Source organism: Cataglyphis hispanica, chromosome 20 (assembly GCF_021464435.1).
Source record: "Cataglyphis hispanica isolate Lineage 1 chromosome 20, ULB_Chis1_1.0, whole genome shotgun sequence".
NCBI classification, from domain to species: Eukaryota; Metazoa; Arthropoda; class Insecta; order Hymenoptera; family Formicidae; genus Cataglyphis; species Cataglyphis hispanica.
Genome location: NC_065973.1, coordinates 203,761 through 223,412, shown reverse-complemented (window position 1 = coordinate 223,412; position 19,652 = coordinate 203,761). Strand labels below are relative to the sequence as shown.

The window sequence follows — 19,652 nt, the reverse complement described above, 5'->3', positions numbered from 1 at the left end:
AGAATTTCAAAATTTGAAATAATAGCACATTGCATAGCGCATTGCATAATGCATTATTGCATTGAAAACGTATTTTTTTAGATTTGTAGAATTTCATAATATATAAATTATTTGCATCAACTAACTTACACACAAATAATGCTTTATATAAGGTAAAGAAATCGCTTAATATCGATTTTAAATTAACAACTATTTAACCAGATTTTATCTCTGTTCTTAAATGTCTGATGTTTGAACAGCTTTCAACAGCGCTTAGTAATTTTTAATTCTTTTAAATCTTTACTTGTGTGTATTGCATTTATCACAAAAAAGAATTTTTACGTAACTGTACATATTTCTTGATATATATTTGACTATGATATACATTCGACTTCTTTTTATTATTTTTTAGAAATAATTAATTGTAACTATATAGATTATTATTACTTTGTATTACTTTGTAATCCACAACATTATAAATTGTGCATTATGCACAATTTTGTAATCTAGTTATATGTTTGTTATGCATGCTATACGATTTGTTTTTTAAAATGATAAGAAAAATAAATATATAGAATTTCAAATATCATGATAAAATAGATTGAAAACTTATGATATGAAAACTTGATAACCAAACATGTGCGCGTGCGTAGTAAATTTGAATGTAACCTTAAACATCTAGTGGAAGGAGAGACAGTCTGTTTTAAATTACAGATCTTTCAGACCTTCAATCTTCAGTGCGAGTTAAACTGTGTGTGTTGAAACTTGAAGAATTCATCGGTAAGCTATTTTCTACTAAAAATTTCAAATTAGATATAGTTACAATTAACTTATAATTAGATATACACATATTATACAATTATAGTTTAACAAAATTAGAGAGCTAAAGAAAGACTTACTATTCTTATGTACAATATAAAGAATAATAATTATATTAAATAAAAATAAATATTAAAGATAAAACGAGAAAAATCTTGTAGAATATCAATGCGCGCGCACAATCAAAGTAAATAATTAGTAGTTTAAAAACAAAGAAAAAGATTTTATACAAAACAATAGAGAAAGAGAGAGAGAAAGAAGGGAGAGACAGAAAAAGAGAAAAAGATATTAACAAAATTTTTTTTTAAATTATAAATAATTAAATTTTTTACAATATAATATATGTATAAAATAATAAAATTTTTATTTTGTATAATATTAAAAAATTCATTTCTAAAAATACGTTTTTATAGTGATATAAATACTTGTAATCTGAAATTATTATTTGAAATACTATTAATATAAGTAAGGTTAAAGTACAAGTCTCGAGGCCAGAATTATTATGCAGATTTTAATGTACAATTGATAAGTAGATATTTATAGAATAGCGGAAAGAACAAAAGAAAGAATTTATACAAACATTCTTATATTAATTAAAGATCATATAAATTTAAATCTTTTTAACAAATTAAAAAAAAAGATACCATATTTTTCAGATTTATTGATTTAAATATAATATCTATTTTTTATCACACTTTGATGGTTCTAAAAAATATTACGTTTGAAGCTTCAGAAAAAGTAAGAACTGATATTAAAAAGTAGAATAAATGTTTAAATATTTACAATTTTAAATTATTACACGTATGGGCAGATAAAGATTTACAATGTAAATAATTAAAACATTACCATATTCAACAGAATAATATGAGTCCATATCGCACTCAAGTCGCATTGCAAATCTAAAATATAAATAAAATAAATTTTTAGTAATTTACATTTTTATATTATACTTAAAGTTTTTTTGTTATACATCACAAGAAGCAATAAAATAATGCTTATTTTTTACTGTTTTTAATACTTATTTAACTAAAATAATAATTCCAATGAGTATGACAATTTGTAAATGGAAAAATAATTATCAAATACGAATAAAAAGTACCTTAACAATACCTTAAACTCGGAATATTTAAAAAAAATACATAATATTTAAAAAAATATATATATATATATATATATATATATATATATATATATATATATTATGTGTGAAATGTTATCTAAATTATAGTGTGTTTTCTAAATAATTTATTCTCGTATTTCTAATGCTCAATAGTCACAATACATAACTCTTAACTTGATCTTAAAAGTTCATTTGCATAATCACGTATGGACACATTAATTTCACGATGCTATCGCGAGAAAACAGAATATGTTGTGTTTTGAACAAGGTCAAATGATCAATATATGTATATATGTATATATTGTAAATAATTTTTGTTTTTGTTGCGGTAGAAAAACTAAATCTTCATGAATTATTTACGTAGAAAAAATGATTGATTTTCTATATATATGTTTCTATTTTTATTATCTTTTACAATTCCTTATCAATCATATTTGTCTTTGAATAGAAATTCCAAGATGCGTTAAAGAGAATTTCGAAAAATCTAAAACTAGAAATTCTTTAAGACAATAAAGAAAATTAGTTTTGAATATAATATATATAATTAAAAATAAACTTTATTTTTAATAATCAGTTTAGAAATATTATCAATTAACAATATAAAGTGAGCAATTAAGAATCAATATTTTGATTCTTAATTGCTCATTTTATATTGTTAATTGATAATATTTTATTGATTCTTAATCTGATTATTAACTGATTATTAAAACTAAAAAAGAAAGCTTATTTTTAATTATATATATTATATTCAAAACTAATTTTCTTTATTGTTTTAAAGAATTTCTAGTTTTAGATTTTTTGAACTTTTTATTACAGTTTTAGATTTTTCGACCTTTTTATTACATTTAAAACGTTGCATATAGTATTAAAAATATAATAAAAAATTTTAAAGATTACATAATTAATTTAATAATTAATAATAAACGCATGTACATAATTATCTATCTAAATACATATATATATACTGCAGTTCTACTAAGCATATATAATCTTTTCATTACAAAATAAAATAAGTTTTCATGTATTCGTGAAATCATATTCAAAGTAACATTTTTAAAAAAGTTATATAATAGTAATAAATCAATGGACAAGATATTTTGATAACTTTAAAATAATTGAAAATAATATTTTTAAAATATTTAAAATATTAAAGAACACAATTGTTAAAAAAATAAGAAAAACTGTGGCTAAATGTTTTCGAGTTATTAATAAAAATAGAAAAATATAATAAAAAACAAATCTTGTATAATCTCTCATTACTTTTATAACTTTCTATAGTTTTGTAATAATTATGTTAGGACTAATTGAAATATTATAAAATATAAAAATAAATAATTTAACAAAATTGAGGTTTTCATCTTATTTCTTTAAAAAGTAATTTTCCTCTAATATGTTTTATTTGCATTTTTAAAGCATTAATATCAATAATAATATCAATATTTAGCAATGGCTCCGTCGCAAATGTAAAAATAATTGTTGCAAAAAATTTTCATTCTAAAATAAAATATTAAATTTCAAAATAATTTCTTATTCTAGTGATAGATAAATTAAATATTAAGAAATATTTTCTTCAGCAGATATAAATTGCTTCGTACGTGCATCTGAATCATGGAAGCGTGCTTGGCCGCTAGTTGTGCAGCTGCAGCGAATGGTTCTACTGCTAATATCTTCGCACTATTGATGCAAACGCTTCTAGCAGCGCAATGCAACTTAGCCAGTGATATTTACCCTCCAGACCGTTCAGAAGAGATTGCCGCTTCTAATATAGAATTTGACTTCGTGATTGTTGGTAGTGGAAGCGCTGGATCTGTGGTGGCCAATCGTTTGACCGAAGTAGAAGACTGGAAAATATTGTTAATTGAAGCTGGCGAGAATCCCTCAATACTAAGCGAGATTCCCGGAGCCTTTATAATGCAAGTAGATTCACCGGTGGATTATTCATACGATGTTGAACCCGAAAAATTTGCTTGCCTCAGTAGCAAAAACAAATTATGCAAATGGGCAAAAGGTAAGGCTCTTGGCGGCAGCTCTATTCTAAATGCTATGCTCTATATTTATGGCAACGATGAGGACTACAACGAGTGGTCTAGAATGGGTAACAAAGGATGGAGCTATGATGAAGTCTTGCCATATTTCAAGAAATCGCAATCTTGCGGTCATGGACATAGTGAGGAGTGGAGAAGCAAATTTTGTAATCAGGACGGACCATTAAAAGTCAGATATTTTAACTATACTAACCCGGATGTATTTAATATGGTTCTAGACGCCGCTCGTGAATTAGACGTGCCTATTTTGGATGTTATTAATAATGGTGAAAAATATATCGGATATGGCATAGCCCAAGGCACCTTGGACAAAGGTCGCAGAATGAGTTGTTCTAAAGCCTTTCTATCGCCAATTAAAGATAGAAACAATCTGTATGTAATGAAATCTACTCGAGCCGATGCCATTCTCCTTGATGATTCTCGAGCGGTCGGAGTACGCGTGACTTTGAAAGACGGAAGATCAATTGATGTGAAAGCCTCGAAAGAGGTGATCCTGTCGGCCGGCAGCATTGGTAGTCCACAACTTCTTATGCTTTCCGGCATCGGACCCAAACAACATTTACACGAAATGGAGATACCTAGTGTCGTTGACTTACCTGTCGGCAAGAATCTTCAGGATCACATTAGATGGAACGGCCTATTCTGGGCTTTTAAAAATCACAGTGCAGCACCTTCGCCCACATATTTATTAGACGAAGCTTACGAGTACTTAATTTACAATCGAGGTCCCTTCGCAAGTAGCCTCGCCCATGATCTTCATGGATTCGTTAACGTACATGACCCGAGTTCCAAATATCCAAACATTCAGTTTCATCATGCGCATTTTCAACAAGGGCAAGTAGATAAAACATTTATTTCACTAATGCAGCTTTATATAAACAAAGAAATAAGTCAAGAGATAGCAAAAATTACAACAGAGGAGACGGTACTCGCTCCTTTACCTGTTCTGCTAAAACCGAAGAGCATAGGTGAATTGCGACTACGTAGCAAAGATCCGGCGGATCCAGTCAGAATCTTTGCCAATTATTATTCTGTACAAGAGGACATGGAAATAATGTTAAAGTCTTTGGACATCGTGAAAAAAATGATGAACACGGAGTCATTTAAACGGCATGGAGTAAGATTGCATCATCTAAACATTACGGGTTGTCATGATACTGAACCTGATTCTGAAGAATATTGGAAATGTAATCTGCGATATATGTCGTTTACGCTTTATCATCCTGTTGGAACGACCAAGATGGGTCCTCAAGACGATCCCACAGCTGTCGTAAGTCCACGATTAAAGGTCCACGGTATACAGGGATTAAGAGTAATTGATGCATCCATCATGCCGACTATTACTAGTGGAAACATAAATGCGCCTACGATAATGATAGGTGAAAAAGGTGCGGATTTAATCAAGGAGGACTGGGCAATTATAAGGGACAAGGATGAATTGTAGAAAGTAAATTTTAAAACTTCTAACTGTTTCAAAACTTTTTTCTTCTTTTTCTTTTTTTTTAATTTCTGATATTGTACAAAAAATGAATCAAACAAATTTTTAAAACTAGATATGGATATAAAAGGTGAATATTGTCTTACTAATTTTATATAATAATTAGATCATGTATACATATATGCTTATATAGACACGCTTTTTCGTAAAAAGAATATTTAATGTTAGCTAAACTCTAAAAATATAATTATAGAATTCTTTTTGTCATTTCTTTTATACAAGGTTTGATTTTAATATTTAAGTTAATTTTTTAATTGTAAACATATAGGTACATATATATATATATATATATATATATATATATATATATATGTATGTGTGTGTGTGTATATATGTATGTATGTATAACTAATTGTAACAATAAAGAAATATATTATTATATATATATATATATATCATATATATTCTTAAAAATGTATTAGACTTTTGTCATACTGTATTGCTATGCAATTAACTGCATGTCTTCGTTAACAAAAACAAGATCATTAAAAAAAAAGAATTATTGCACGTTTCTCAAAAAAGGCAATAACGTCTATGATATCATTCGTAACATTAATTACTTTTTACAACATTGACAGAGGTTCGATTCATTCGCATAATAATTTCTAGCAACCTATTAAATAATTTAAAGATAAGGAATAATCTACATACAATATGATTATATAACATGTATGATATAAACATTATATGCAATATATAATTTTGATTATACATGTATATATGTAAGTATACATATGTATGTTGCTTATTACAAAAAATAAACAAATAAATAATATATATATATATATATATATATATATATATATATATATATATATATACATTGAATGAAATTTTTATATATCTTTTTTTATAATTTTACAATAATTTTACCTTTGTAATTTTGTTAGTCTTGTAATAAGATCAACTATTATAATACATTATTAAGAAATGCATTCGGCGTTTTTTGCCGTCATTAATAAACTTTAATGTAAAATCATATAATTTATTTTTTTATTTTTTGTATTTAATGAAAAATATTAATTGAGCAAAACACTTATTTACTTTTTTACTTTTAAATCGATAAAATATAAGGAAAAAAAACAAGTCTTTCGATCAAGTTTTATTAGTATTATAAAAATCAAAATCACTGAAACATATTGTCATGAATAATATTTTAAAAGTCATCAATTTCTCATATTTATCATTCGGCATTGAAATTTGAACTGAACGATATTCTGCTCTAAATATCGTTTAATATTATGTACGCAGTTTTACGAGAAAAATCGTTTTTCGTAAAAACGGCAACAAGAAGAATCAAAGTAAAGCAAAGAAAAGCGATGCTTCTAGCAGAATCCAGCATCGGATGAAAAAGTGTAACCGTATGTATTGTATACAATCGAGAAATTGCAAGCTCGTTCTCGAACATGCTCGTATTGGCGCGGGCTCGAGAACGTTCTCGATGTTGCTCAGTGCGGCAAACGGCGTCATTCTATTGACGCGTCGTACATACATACATACACACACACACACACACACACACACACACACACTCGCCGACCCAGCTCGCTATAAATACGCGACGTGCGCCGGCGTAGCAACAGTTGACAGAGAGCAATCGTGAGTTTAATCGCGAGTTGTGCAAAAGCGAATCGAAGCTTCTAGACATTTTCATCTGCAATTTTATTTGAAACTTCGTTTCAATTCAAAGAAAAAGCAACTGCAGCTTCAACATGTCCCTGGTACCGCTGCTCTTCTCCGACTGGTGGGAGGACCTGGAATATCCTCATCGGCTCTTCGATCAACATTTTGGTCTTGGCATTCGACCCGATCAACTAGCGAATCCAAGTGTTCTGGAACGCTTCGCCCCTCAACGTGATCGGCGTCTAAGAACGGCACCTTTGATTTACTATCGACCCTGGGGCGAGTTGTTACGCAATAGCAACGAAGGCGGCACGTCTACCGTGAAAGCTGACAAGGACAAATTCCAGGTAATTCTGGACGTACAGCAATTCAAGCCGGACGAGATCAATGTCAAGGTCGTAGACAAGTGCGTAGTAGTCGAGGCCAAGCACGAGGAGAAGCAGGATGAGCATGGCTGGATTTCACGGCAGTTCGTACGCAAATACATGATACCTGAACAATGTAACATCGACGAGGTGTCATCGAGCTTGTCGTCGGATGGGGTGTTGACCATCACCGCGCCCAGGAAGGACAAGCCGGAGGCAAACAACGAGCGCTCCATCAGGATCGAGCATACCGGCAAGCCGGCGATTCAGGAGAAGGCATCGGAGAAGAAGAAGGAGGAGAAGAAGAAGGGTTAAATAGAATTTTGTAAAAATTATATCCCTGTCATTATTCATATATGTTATATATCTATGAAAGATGTCAATGTGTTATGTTTCTATGAAAGATATCGTTCTTGTGTACGCTATTATGCGATTAAATTTTTTTTTTTTGTTTTTTTGTTTGATATAAAGCGTTGCTTAAAGCATTGAGGTTGGTTTTTTTTTATTTTTATTTTTTGTAAGATAAATTGAACAAATAAAAATAATTCAATTGAAGCTTAATCAAGTATGTCCTATGCCATTCTTCTGTCCTATATATACATACATTTATATATATATATATATATATATATATATACATTATTTCAATTTCACTTACATTAATAATTCATTAGAAATGCATTTTACACAATTTTAAATGAATAATCTACGTCAATTAAACTTTTTTTTTAGATTGTTAATTTTTGATACTTTTCCTGCGTGCGTGTTTGAAACAAAAAAAAAATTATATTTACAATACGGAAAAAATAAAAATATAAAGATGAGGTACGCAAAAAGATTATCTAAAAGTATAATATGATACAGCTTGTCACTTCTCATATATATATCATAGACAATTCCCTTAAAGAGAGACAAGAATTCAAAGTAACTTTTTGATGCATGCAACTCTAAATGGTCAAATGCTAAAATAAATACAAGGATGTGACAAATATTTTGTTCTGGCTTATAGGTTAGGTTAGGTATTCGATTAACGTCTGTTGATAATTTCAATCCCTAGCTAGCACTAAGATAAATTTACCGATACTGCAAATATATCATAATAAGATAAATAAGTTTACTGCTTTGAAAATATATAAATATCTGCATTATTGATGATAAATCTAAAAATTTTACACGGCAAGAAACATCAAATCTCGATATTTTTTATAATTATTATACTGATTAATATATTATCCATTCATTCAATTGTTACTTGAACATTTTAAAAATAAAATAAAATTAATTATGCGTATATTACTGTCCTTGATATAATTAAAATAATATAATTAAAATATAATGTAATTAAAATATAATATACGTATTATTTATTTTGTATTAAATTCAATCGAAAAAAAATTTTTTGCGCTTAAATTAAATGTCAGAGATGCAAACTAATATAACTAATATAAGCTTATTGCTAGTTTACAATTATAATTTAATTTTTTAATCTATGAAATAAGCATGTTTTTCAAACGGTTATGTAATTATGTATCGTTACATTATGTAATGATGAAATTTGTATATTGTAAAAACTTCATGTCACGTTTTTTATGTCCGCGTTTAATCCTTTAATGTACAGAATTAAAATATTGCTACATATTTGCATTTATCAATAAGTACCACTATATATGTATATTCGTATCAGCGATGACAGATGAAATCAATTGCCGATTTTTGTCCTACTCTCGAAATACGTAGCCGCGCGTAAGAAGAATGTCTGCGTTGGCAGTTGCACGACAATCGGCAATCGGCAATCGGTCGAAAATAATAGGCAGGAAACGTTGGTATGGGTGAGCACTTTTAGTGGAGTCGAGCGTACAAGACATAGAGACAGTCCGGGGTCAGAGAAAGGGAGTAGAGCGTGCTTATCGTGCATCGTCTCCAACTACCTCGCGGAATCTACCTTCTCCTCTTGCTTCTTCTCGCCCATCCTCCTCCTCTTCCTTCTCCTCCTCCTCCTCCTCCCCCCCCCCTCTCATCATTCTCTCTTTTTCTCTCCTTCTCGCTTACTTCTCAACTCTCCTATACTGCAATTGCCTCAGCTGACGTTTGCGAAAAAAGCACGAGGACCCCTGTGTTGCGAGACTCATATGTATGCGCTCGAGCTTTGCTAATCTAGATGGAATACGCGATCGTCGTGTCAAAAAATGAATATATTTTTACTGAATGTTACAGCGCGCATATATTCTCTCTTTTTTTTTCAATTTTTGGCAAAATGTATTTTTCTCTATTTTTAGCTTCCGCCTTCTGAACAGACAGAAGAACTCTCAGGAAGCACAGCCAGCCGTACCTCCGAACGTTTAACCGCCAATGATGCTTCAAATGATGTCATAAAACCTTTGACGTAATCGCTTCCTTGACCGAGTGATTTTTGAGAGCTTCTGTCGGCACTTGTAATCGATTTTACATCGCTTGTCGAGCCATCCATAATCATTATATTATACACATAGTTAAATACGATCATGTGATAATCTCTTTAATCATCCTTTTTTTATACTTTTATACTTTTTTATTAGCTGATAAAACCTCTAGTAATATCTAATAATTTTTGTCTAACTTTCTAATCAAAAAGATCAATAAATTAATTAATTAAATTTTCTCACTTAACCATTTTATTGACGAGAAAAATAGTAAAATTACTTTAACATAGTTTCTTGCATAGTATTTTAATTTCAAATAAATAATATTTTATAATATTTTTTTATTTGTGTATATTACGTATGTATGTGTGTATGTGCTAGATTTATATATATTCTTGTATATTATGTAAATTATTTTGTTGACTACTTTGCATATTATGTATAGAACTACGCACAATACCTTGTGTGACCCTTCCTAATTCGGCTATTGCAAAACAATATTGCCGTTTTGCGATAGCAAAAAACAACCGCGAATCTTAACAATAAATAGCGTAAATAATTTTTAGATGAAAAAAACAATAGCCAAGTAACATATGATGATAATTGATTTGTCACCGTCTTAAAATACTCAACTTTTTGTAATATAAATTTAAGTTGAATCTGTTCTATGTATTCTTGAATTTCAAATCAAGTTCAACAATTGGGTTAATACCGCATAAAAAGTTTAACATTTATTTAAAAAAGATAATTTATCTTAATTTGATCAAAAAATTATTTATGTAAATTAATTTAATATTAACATTTTAGGTCAAAATTTCACATTCTAAGAAGACAATTCTTTTTTTAAATTTGAGAACTTTTTTTTACTTAGTGCAGTTTTTTTTAAGTGTTTATTAAATAATATATGGCGATAAATATATAATATATATAAGAAAATAAATAGCGCGTGTAGAGCACTTTGTAATATTTTAGTATGTGTAAGAACATAAAAGTTACTTGGTAATTTTTTTTTACACATAAAACATGATGAAAATTACGTTTGACTTCTTCAATTAAAGAATATATGTGCTTGAAGTTATCTTTTTTTATTTTATTTCAAAAAGTCTTCAATTATATTAACATTTTAGGATTAAACATAGATGTAGATATAGCATAAGAACCGTTTTTATACACATCGATATCTTAAGATAATCTTCTCTTGCTGCCGTTTCCTTCACGCGTTCAACTTTTTTTTTGTTATGCAAAAAAAAAATGATGCAGGCAAGTATTAAGTCTTAGAACAAAATATTGTTGTCATGTGCAAGATGTAGCAGTGATGTCGATAAAATGCAGTCGTCGCAAAAAGGTAACAGAATGCGCCAGGAAACGAATGGCACAAGGAGCACAAGTCGAGTGTTGCGGCAATCTAACATTTCCAATGCTATTGCAGGTCCAATGACCTGATCATTGCGGTTCGGAAAATTTGTTTCCCCTCTTTGTCCATGTTTCTTCGTTTATATAATTATCAAGAAATAATTACCTATCAGGTCATCAGCTACGTTAGTTTAGGAAAGTAATCGCATTTTATTATAAATGTGGATTCAAATGTCGAATGTAAAGAGATAGTAGAAGAAGATGTGAAAAATAAAATAAAATTTGAAATGATAGGAAAAATTCTGTCTTTTTTTACAATCTTGTGAATCTTGAGACATTCAAAATATATGAGGTACAGCTATGTATAAGAAGTTTAAAATGTGTATGCAAATTGAAAATGAGAACACTGCTCTTGAGAGAACTTAATTAAAAGCGAAATAAAAGTATCGAAGATCGTGCACAAATTATTTACTCATGTCAAGATATCGGCGAAAGTTATACTTTAAATATAATTAATTGCAACATCGCTAATGAGATTGCTTATTAAATATGCAATTTTATACTTTTTTAATTTTTTGCGAGTTTCTTTTTCTAATTTTAATATTAGTTAATTTTTGTCTTCATATAATTTTAAAAATCTACATTCTTCTCGTAAATCCATCTCCTTTTTCACCTTTTATGTGCCTTCTCCAACTATTTTGCACACATCGACACGTATGTATATTCTCTCGATAAGTGGCCACTCGACACTGTACGAGCGAGACGAACGTACCTTTCTATTCGTGGCACAATTTTCGGGGATCGATATATCGATCGGTATACTTGTGTCTTCAAATAGGGGGGTAGTTAACGTATCTCTGTCAAAGTCTTTCAGAAGAACAGTGAATATGAGAAATAAAGAAAAGCATTATACATATCCCTTTACATGTACAATTATCATTTCTTTTTTTAGCATAACATATTCGAGAATAAATCTCTTAATATATTGTATCGTTGTTATGTAATGTAATCTTACTGCCCATCTGATAAGATAATTCTTGAAAAAAATATTATCTGTGCATCCCTTTCAATCTTTAATATTATATACCTTAATAATAAAAATCTGATTAATTTATTCTATTTTAATTAAAAAATATTCTTTTCCAATTAGCAAACTTCTCTTACACGTGTCTATAAAGAGAGAGAAAACATTGCATCGCAAAATATTAAGGACAAAATAAGAGAAAATAAAAAAAAATAATAAATTTAAAAGAAATTCTAAAATCTAATCGGATAAAGTGATAAAATTGTAAATGTATTTGGCGATAGAGCAATGTCGGAAAATTTAAAGTCTACACATGTGGCAATGACGACGCCGATATGCCGCATTGGAGTTAAATTCAAGCGATGTAAACCAATGACACGGGTACATCTTACTCGAGGGATTACCACCACCTTTCTCTTTTTTCCTCTCGGCCGATTCAGCTCGCGATACTCGAGATTCTATCCACAGTCTGTCGCCATATACGTCATGGACGAGAGTTACCCCTTCTTTGCGCCAGTACTTGTTCCCTCTGTGCCTCTGTTAAGTGGAGGAGAAGGAGTTGGGGTTGGAGGTATTGCCGTTGCTGGTCCACCACCACCCGGGACCACAGTCACCACCTCCATCGTCGCCGGGGGGTTCGTGCCTATACGCAATGATGAGAATTCTGCAGATTTGACAAAGTCGTTTCAAGAACTCAGTCGTCGCTTGCCTGTCCTCGTAAATTCGGGGTACCTATTAGGAAGCTTTAGCTTTCTCGTTCGCGCCGGATTCTCGCTTCCGGATTATCTCGAAAATCTTGTTCCTCCTTTGCTTTCTCTTTTCCTTCTTTTGAAAGTGTGTGACTTGTCTTCTTTTTCTTTCTCTTTTTCTCTCTTTCTCTCCTTTTAATTGTCGACTTAAAAATGCGTTAAAGCACGGCGGAAATACCTTCATGGAGGAGATACACGGAGGCGAGATGTCTTCCGTGACGCTCTCGTCCATCTTGCTCCTTCTGCTTTTCGGCCGCTCCGCGAATGCCCAGTAAGTAAACTGCAATTTGTGTTGTTATGTTTCAAAATTCATATTTTATAATCGATATGTCAAAATCAAAATTTCGACTTTTTTCGATGAACATTATATCGCAAAACGATTCTAAATTATAATCAATTTTTAAAAATAATTACAAGATTAACCGTAAAAAATGAAACTTATAAAAGAAATTGAAACTCTTATTGATAGAATAATCGATAAAAGCTTAATGTGACATTTTCCCATTAAATCGGATATTTTTCTTTTTTTTTTTTTTTTGTTTTGCAGAAGAAGTTTGGAATTTTTCGATCTCCTACCGGAAGATCCTAAGTTGTACGATAAAATGCGACCACCCAAAAAAGATGGTCAGGCAACCGTTGTATATTTTCACGTTACTGTTATGGGACTCGATTCCATCGACGAAAATTCAATGGTAAATATGTAATTTTAGAGAGAAATATAATAGTGATTGACATGTTACATAATTATAAAACTCAATATATATGTATATATAATGAATCTACACACAGTTGCTCTTTAATTCTTTTTAATCGCGATTATCGTGACGTAAGACAGATTATTTTTACAGACATACGCCGCCGATATTTTCTTTGCCCAAACATGGAAAGACAATAGACTCCGACTGCCAGAAAATATGACATCTGAGTATAGGTATATAAATCATCATGTATATATAATTTTTTGAATAATTATGATAGCATTTATATATTTTGTATTTACGTAGATATTACATTTAAATTTTTCTACAAATTGAGTAACTGTTTTCAATTATATTTTCAATTATATTTTCTTATTTTACTCTCTCTGTGATGAAATTAAAGATTATTAGAGGTCGATTGGCTGAAAAATATGTGGCGGCCGGATTCCTTCTTTAAGAACGCAAAATCCGTGACTTTTCAAACAATGACAATACCAAATCATTACCTGTGGCTGTATAAAGATAAAACTATACTTTACATGGTGAAGTGAGTTTATGATAAATTATGTTTTTACTGTGGACGTGTCTCGAAATAAAAAAATTTGAATATAAATATCGGCGATTTCAGGTTGACCTTAAAACTTTCTTGCGCCATGAATTTTTTGATCTATCCTCACGATACGCAAGAATGTAAATTGCAAATGGAAAGTCGTAAGTTATAATTATAAAAAAATCTATTTTTCTTTATTTTTTTCACTAAATATGCCACATATACATGTACTTTGATTATGATCGGGGTACATATATATTATTAAAAAATCCATATAATTATATATGAAAAATTGATGTTTTTAAACATCGGATGTAACATGCAAATAAACTATGCTAAATGTGTTAGTAATGTATTAAATGTCAAGCAATATTTCACGTTAAAACAAAACAACTCGGTCAACAGTATCGCACACAACGGATGAAATGATCTTTCAATGGGATCCTGATGTTCCCCTTGTTGTGGATGAGAATATCGAATTGCCCCAATTACAGCTCGTTAAAAATTACACGGCTGATTGCACACAAGTCTACTCCACTGGTAAGTGAATAGCGTAAATGATTATTTTCACTTTAAGAATAAGAAAACTATACATGTCATATTTCATATCTTCGTACAATCACAGACGCTTTACATATCAGAATATGCAATATAATCAATTTTTGCAATTAATTCTTTTCAATCGATTAATGTGTTTAAAATTATGTGTTTGTATCTTAATCGATATTACACATTTCAAAGCATAAAAAGTTTTTTGCCCAAATATCCATGCGCTGTTATCACTTAAACTTTATACTTTAATTTAAACCGTAAGTATATTAATTATGCATGTAAAACCTAATTAAAAATTATATTGTGATTTTATAGGTAACTTTACTTGTCTCGAAGTTGTGTTTGTACTGAAGCGACGTCTTGGCTATTACTTATTCCATACGTACGTGCCAACATGCTTGATCGTCATCATGTCGGTGAGCAGAAGCTTTCTATCATTTTGATCGCGTCATATATTTTTTATTAAAAACATTTGCCTTTATTGCTTTATCGTAGTGGGTATCATTCTGGATAAAACCCGAGGCTGCGCCCGCTAGGGTTACTCTGGGAGTTACATCGCTGCTCACCCTGTCCACGCAACATGCCAAAAGTCAAGCCTCGTTACCGCCCGTTTCGTACTTGAAGGCCGTCGATGCCTTCATGTCGGTTTGCACGGTATTCGTCTTTATGGCATTGATGGAGTATTGTCTGGTGAACATTGTTCTCGGCGACTCGGATACACCGGCAGCGAAACCCGCGCCACCGCCACCGCCGCCATCCTCCAGTACCGCAGATTCGGCTAAGCTCGACAAGATCTTCGACATCGCTGCCAAGGTAATGCCTGGATGACATTTATTTCCAGAGAGCCTTGAGATCGATTTTGACAAGTAAAGATAATTTGAATATATAATGTAATATTTGAATATAATAATTATATTCACGATAAACTCGATCGTTAACTTAATTGGCATGACTTGCCTGATTTAAAAATAATAACATCCGATAAAAATTATGATGAAACTTTTATTACAATGTGGGAGATTCTTTTCGTATGAAATTTATCAAATTTTTATTTTGTTTAATTTTATAAAAAAAGTTTTTGCACAATTTTTGTTGCTGTAATTGTCACAATTGACTTCCTGGCTCTTTTATCTCGAACCACTCCTGTGTCTCGAATAGAGGAAACGCGACGAATACATTGTTAAGTAAAATTTATTTAAAACATATATTAACAGCCAACATTAAAATGATTGAATTTTTTAGTATATTTATTAATTATAAAATTGTTAAAATTGTAAATATAGCATCACATAAAAATGTACTTTCAAAGATATAAAATAATCTTACTAAACTTTACTTACACTTAATATAATAAATTACTATACACACAAATTATTTAACAAATAATGTCATATATATATATATATATATATATATATATATATATATACATTAATTTGCACAATTTAAATTTTTTTTTGTCATTTATAATTATTTTAACATTAAATTATGTCTTGTGCGATTATATATATTACTTGATGGTTCTACCAGTAAAATCGTGTTCCACTCTCCGAAGCACAGGAGACAATCTGCATGGTGACGGTTCAAGTTGTGATCGTTATCACAGGAAAACGCAATGTTGTTATCCTGCCGATCGCAGAAATCATCAGCTGGCCCACCATCTGGACCCACTCCAGCCCAAAAAGCGCGAATGCGAGCGCTGAACATTGACCGTTTCTCGCGAGTTTTCTTCCCCTTTCTGTTTACCTTGCTGAACGTCACCTATTGGATAATGTTTGCTGAGTATATCTAGACCATGATATTGCAAATCACGGAAGCATTAATACTTTGAAAAACGAATAGCGTAAGAAATGAGAAACAGATAACCCGCCAATGAAACTGGAAGAATTTGAAGCGTGCTAAAAAAAGACAAAAAGCAATAAGATCTTTTTAAAAAATTTGTTATTGTTATGCTATAAATACTTCGATCCACGAACGCAAATGATTAAGAATTTTATATATAAAAATGCAATAAAAATGTTAAAATTTTAATGAAAATCAAAGGGTTGAAGATGTCATTAATCTAAATAACAAGGATAAACTATAATAATAGTGGCAATGGTAGTAATAACTATAAAAAACTTTTCAAGAAAAAAAAAACAGAAAAAAACTTTTCAAAATGTTGCTTTCTCGAAAGTTATTCTTTGCTTATTTTCTAAGATAGATAATTTAATGATATTATCTATCACACGACATACACTCGTAAGATGTTTGTTCTAACTGTTCGTTTTTTTTTATCCAAATGATTATTCAATAACGTTGTAACAGATCTACAAGTGTGATTTCATGCATTGATAATGCTAGAATAATTGCAATTTGTAATGAAAACGTATTTTGACTGCTATGCCTTTGAAGATTAACTTATTTATTCCTTGCTTATCCCAATTATTGGGAAAAAACAAACATTTTGATTATAATAATGCGCAAGTCTTTATAAATCTTTTTCTTTAAAAAAAGATTTTAAAACTCTACTGTAAATGTATTTGTAAATCTTTCCATAAATAAGAGGTTCGCCTAAGTAAAATAGAATCAATGATGTACGGTAAGGCTGCGTATAAATTTTAATGAATTTAGAAGGTGACATCAAAACTGTACGAATCAGCTGTTTTCTTAGCTTCATATATCGTTTTGTTTATCATATAACACTTGTATCAAGATGCAAAGACCTAATAAAAAATTTATAGGCTTTATTGCTTCTTTTAAATGTCACGATTATCTAATGGTATATCTATTGTACAAAATAAAAATATCAATTTTTTATTTATAAGTATCTACAGACGTATCGCAACTAAACTTTATGTCGTCGAAACTTATTGTAACAATAAATGTTTCACTTGCATCTCTATTGTACATCTGTACGGTATTAATTAAAATATATATAATAATAAAAACTATGATATCTCGTTAATGTCAATGATGTTAATTAAATTCTCTTACAATCTACGTAATAAAAACATTTATTTATCTTTTAAACTTGAAGTTCAATAGAGTCAAGGACTTTTGACTCTATTTTATAATCAAAGACAAGGGAAAGAAAAATGGTAATAACATATTTTTTTATAATAAAAATTAGTAAATAAAAAAATTAATCTTTTAAAATATTAAGAAAAATTAATATTTTATTAATATTTTACTAATTGTAAGATTATATATATTTTGTTAAAATAAAAACTCTTAAAAATTATATAATATATTAAAAATTAAATTTGTTTTAGATTATTTTACTGTCAACTCTTGCACATATAATTAATTATCGCCTATCCAAAATAATAATTAAATACAAGAATTCTCATATATATCTATTGCCATCTATTGGTGCTAAATAAGACTACAAGACAGTCATTGTCACTAAACTGGGAATCTGTCGGCTTGTATGTCTGTGTTCTCCGCCTACTTTCAACCCCACCGATGCAACCACAGGATCGTAGCACCCACGCACTGGGCAAACAGAAAGCTAGCACCCTAATATAATGCATCATATAATATTTTTTGTTTCCTCTTTATTCTTGTATATTTATAGATTAAGATAATATATTAAAATTATGTATAGATTGCATAGATTATATATAAATGGTCGCGCAAAAAAAAAATCAGAGTCATAAAGCTTTTATAAAATAAATCAATAAAATAAATAAAATCGCCGTGATTTTTTCCAAAAGTAATATTCTATATAATGATTTTGTTGGATAAATCAGACTTACAGAAAATTAAAAAATGCCCAGAGTTTGCACATGTTCTTTTCATAAATCCAATGCAATTTCCAAGACGTTTTATATTTGCATTGTAATTTGCATTACAAAAAGTTATCTTAATTTTTAGTATTTTAGTAAAAACGAAAAAGACATTTCTGAAATTACGATCTTTCAATATTGAACAATTCATATGTGTACAATTTGGATAAAATATACTTTTATATATTCCTCTTTGCAATTATTATGAGAAATTAATTCGCAGAGAAAGAGAGAGAGACAAAAAAAAACGAAGTAATTGCGCGAGATCATCGCGAATGGACCAATTTAATGAATCAGTGTACGATCGCGCGAACAAACGGAAAGTGGGATCATCGCAGAGGAAGGAAGCATAGCGTGGGCTGCCTTATCTGTACAACGTATCCCGGCTACGATAGCAGGATGCCATTGCCTTCTCTTCCTCGTCTCGCCTTTTCAGGATAGTTCGTTTCCCATCCTCTTCCGTCGTGTCATCAAAGATTAATGAGAGAATCGAGGGCACTGCGTGTCGAGGGAACAACGAGTCTGAAATATCAATGCTAGATGAAGTAATTATTTGGCTATCTGTTTACACGATAACGAGAGAGATATAATGTATGTATGAATATTTAATATCTTCTTAAATTCTCCCAAATTTACAAGCTTTTTCAAATGTTAAATATAAATTGTTACAGAAAAATTAATATAATAAATATTTTATTTGTTAAAAAAGTAAAAAAAGAGGTTTCTGGATATTTATTCCGCGATTCTGAAAATTGTTCACAATATTATATACCTCATTCGATTATATGTAATGAATGATTACCGATTATATGTATAATTATCTCATAAAAAAATATATATAAGACTAAATCTAATATATAAATTTGTATAGTTTAATATTAATAAATATTAGAATAGATTGCTTTAATGTGAATTGAAAAAATTTGCAAATATTATTTACATTTAAGGAGAGATCCATTTATTTCTGAAACAATAGATTTTTAAAGGCCATAAAAATACCAAGTGTGTTGCACGTGTGCAGTAACATAAGCATCGCTATAACGGGTGTGCAAAAGTATCGTGTAACTCTCAAGGATTCAGATTGGAGCAATAATGATTTGGAGTTCTC

General features: G+C 29.9%; 3 protein-coding genes across 7 annotated transcripts; all 3 read left to right on the top strand.

The window, feature by feature from the left end:
- The first annotated feature begins 666 nt into the window (after window positions 1-666).
- LOC126857008 (glucose dehydrogenase [FAD, quinone]-like) lies at window positions 667-5,472 on the top strand. Of its 2 annotated transcripts, none has more exons than XM_050606069.1 (2): window positions 667-759; window positions 3,496-5,472. In XM_050606069.1, the coding sequence occupies exon 2, from the start codon at window positions 3,527-3,529 to the stop codon at window positions 5,405-5,407; it is 1,881 nt and encodes a 626-aa protein (XP_050462026.1). In that variant the 5' UTR covers window positions 667-759; window positions 3,496-3,526; the 3' UTR covers window positions 5,408-5,472. The 2 variants fall into 2 exon arrangements, with proteins under 2 accessions (XP_050462026.1, XP_050462027.1); XM_050606070.1 differs by having other exon boundaries at window positions 3,493-5,472.
- Window positions 5,473-7,023: 1,551 nt separating this feature from the next.
- Window positions 7,024-8,010, top strand: LOC126857110 (protein lethal(2)essential for life-like). The gene has a single exon (XM_050606237.1). It carries the CDS (start codon window positions 7,174-7,176, stop codon window positions 7,762-7,764), a length of 591 nt encoding a protein of 196 aa, XP_050462194.1. The 5' UTR covers window positions 7,024-7,173; the 3' UTR covers window positions 7,765-8,010.
- Window positions 8,011-12,880: 4,870 nt separating this feature from the next.
- On the top strand, window positions 12,881-17,727 carry LOC126857080 (glycine receptor subunit alpha-3). 4 transcript variants are annotated; one of them, XM_050606191.1, is made up of 9 exons: window positions 12,881-13,245; window positions 13,522-13,666; window positions 13,823-13,905; window positions 14,076-14,219; window positions 14,301-14,383; window positions 14,628-14,762; window positions 15,090-15,190; window positions 15,270-15,587; window positions 16,414-17,727. In XM_050606191.1, the coding sequence occupies exons 1-9, from the start codon at window positions 13,157-13,159 to the stop codon at window positions 16,564-16,566; spliced, it is 1,251 nt and encodes a 416-aa protein (XP_050462148.1). In that variant the 5' UTR covers window positions 12,881-13,156; the 3' UTR covers window positions 16,567-17,727. The 4 variants fall into 4 exon arrangements, with proteins under 4 accessions (XP_050462148.1, XP_050462147.1, XP_050462149.1 ...); XM_050606190.1 differs by having other exon boundaries at window positions 16,381-17,727; XM_050606192.1 differs by having other exon boundaries at window positions 16,330-16,515.
- The last annotated feature ends 1,925 nt before the right edge of the window (window positions 17,728-19,652 follow it).

What these genes read in the sequence shown, in the direction of transcription:
- LOC126857008 (XM_050606069.1), top strand. Translation starts at nt 3,527, where the DNA reads ATGGAAGCGTGCTTGGCCGCTAGTTGTGCAGCTGCAGCGAATGGTTCT.
- LOC126857110 (XM_050606237.1), top strand. Translation starts at nt 7,174, where the DNA reads ATGTCCCTGGTACCGCTGCTCTTCTCCGACTGGTGGGAGGACCTGGAA.
- LOC126857080 (XM_050606190.1), top strand. Translation starts at nt 13,157, where the DNA reads ATGGAGGAGATACACGGAGGCGAGATGTCTTCCGTGACGCTCTCGTCC. An exon ending in GGCCGCTCCGCGAATGCCCA is followed by an intron (nt 13,246 to 13,521) that starts GTAAGTAAACTG and finishes TTTGTTTTGCAG; the next exon opens with AAGAAGTTTGGAATTTTTCG. An exon ending in ACTATACTTTACATGGTGAA is followed by an intron (nt 14,220 to 14,300) that starts GTGAGTTTATGA and finishes CGGCGATTTCAG; the next exon opens with GTTGACCTTAAAACTTTCTT.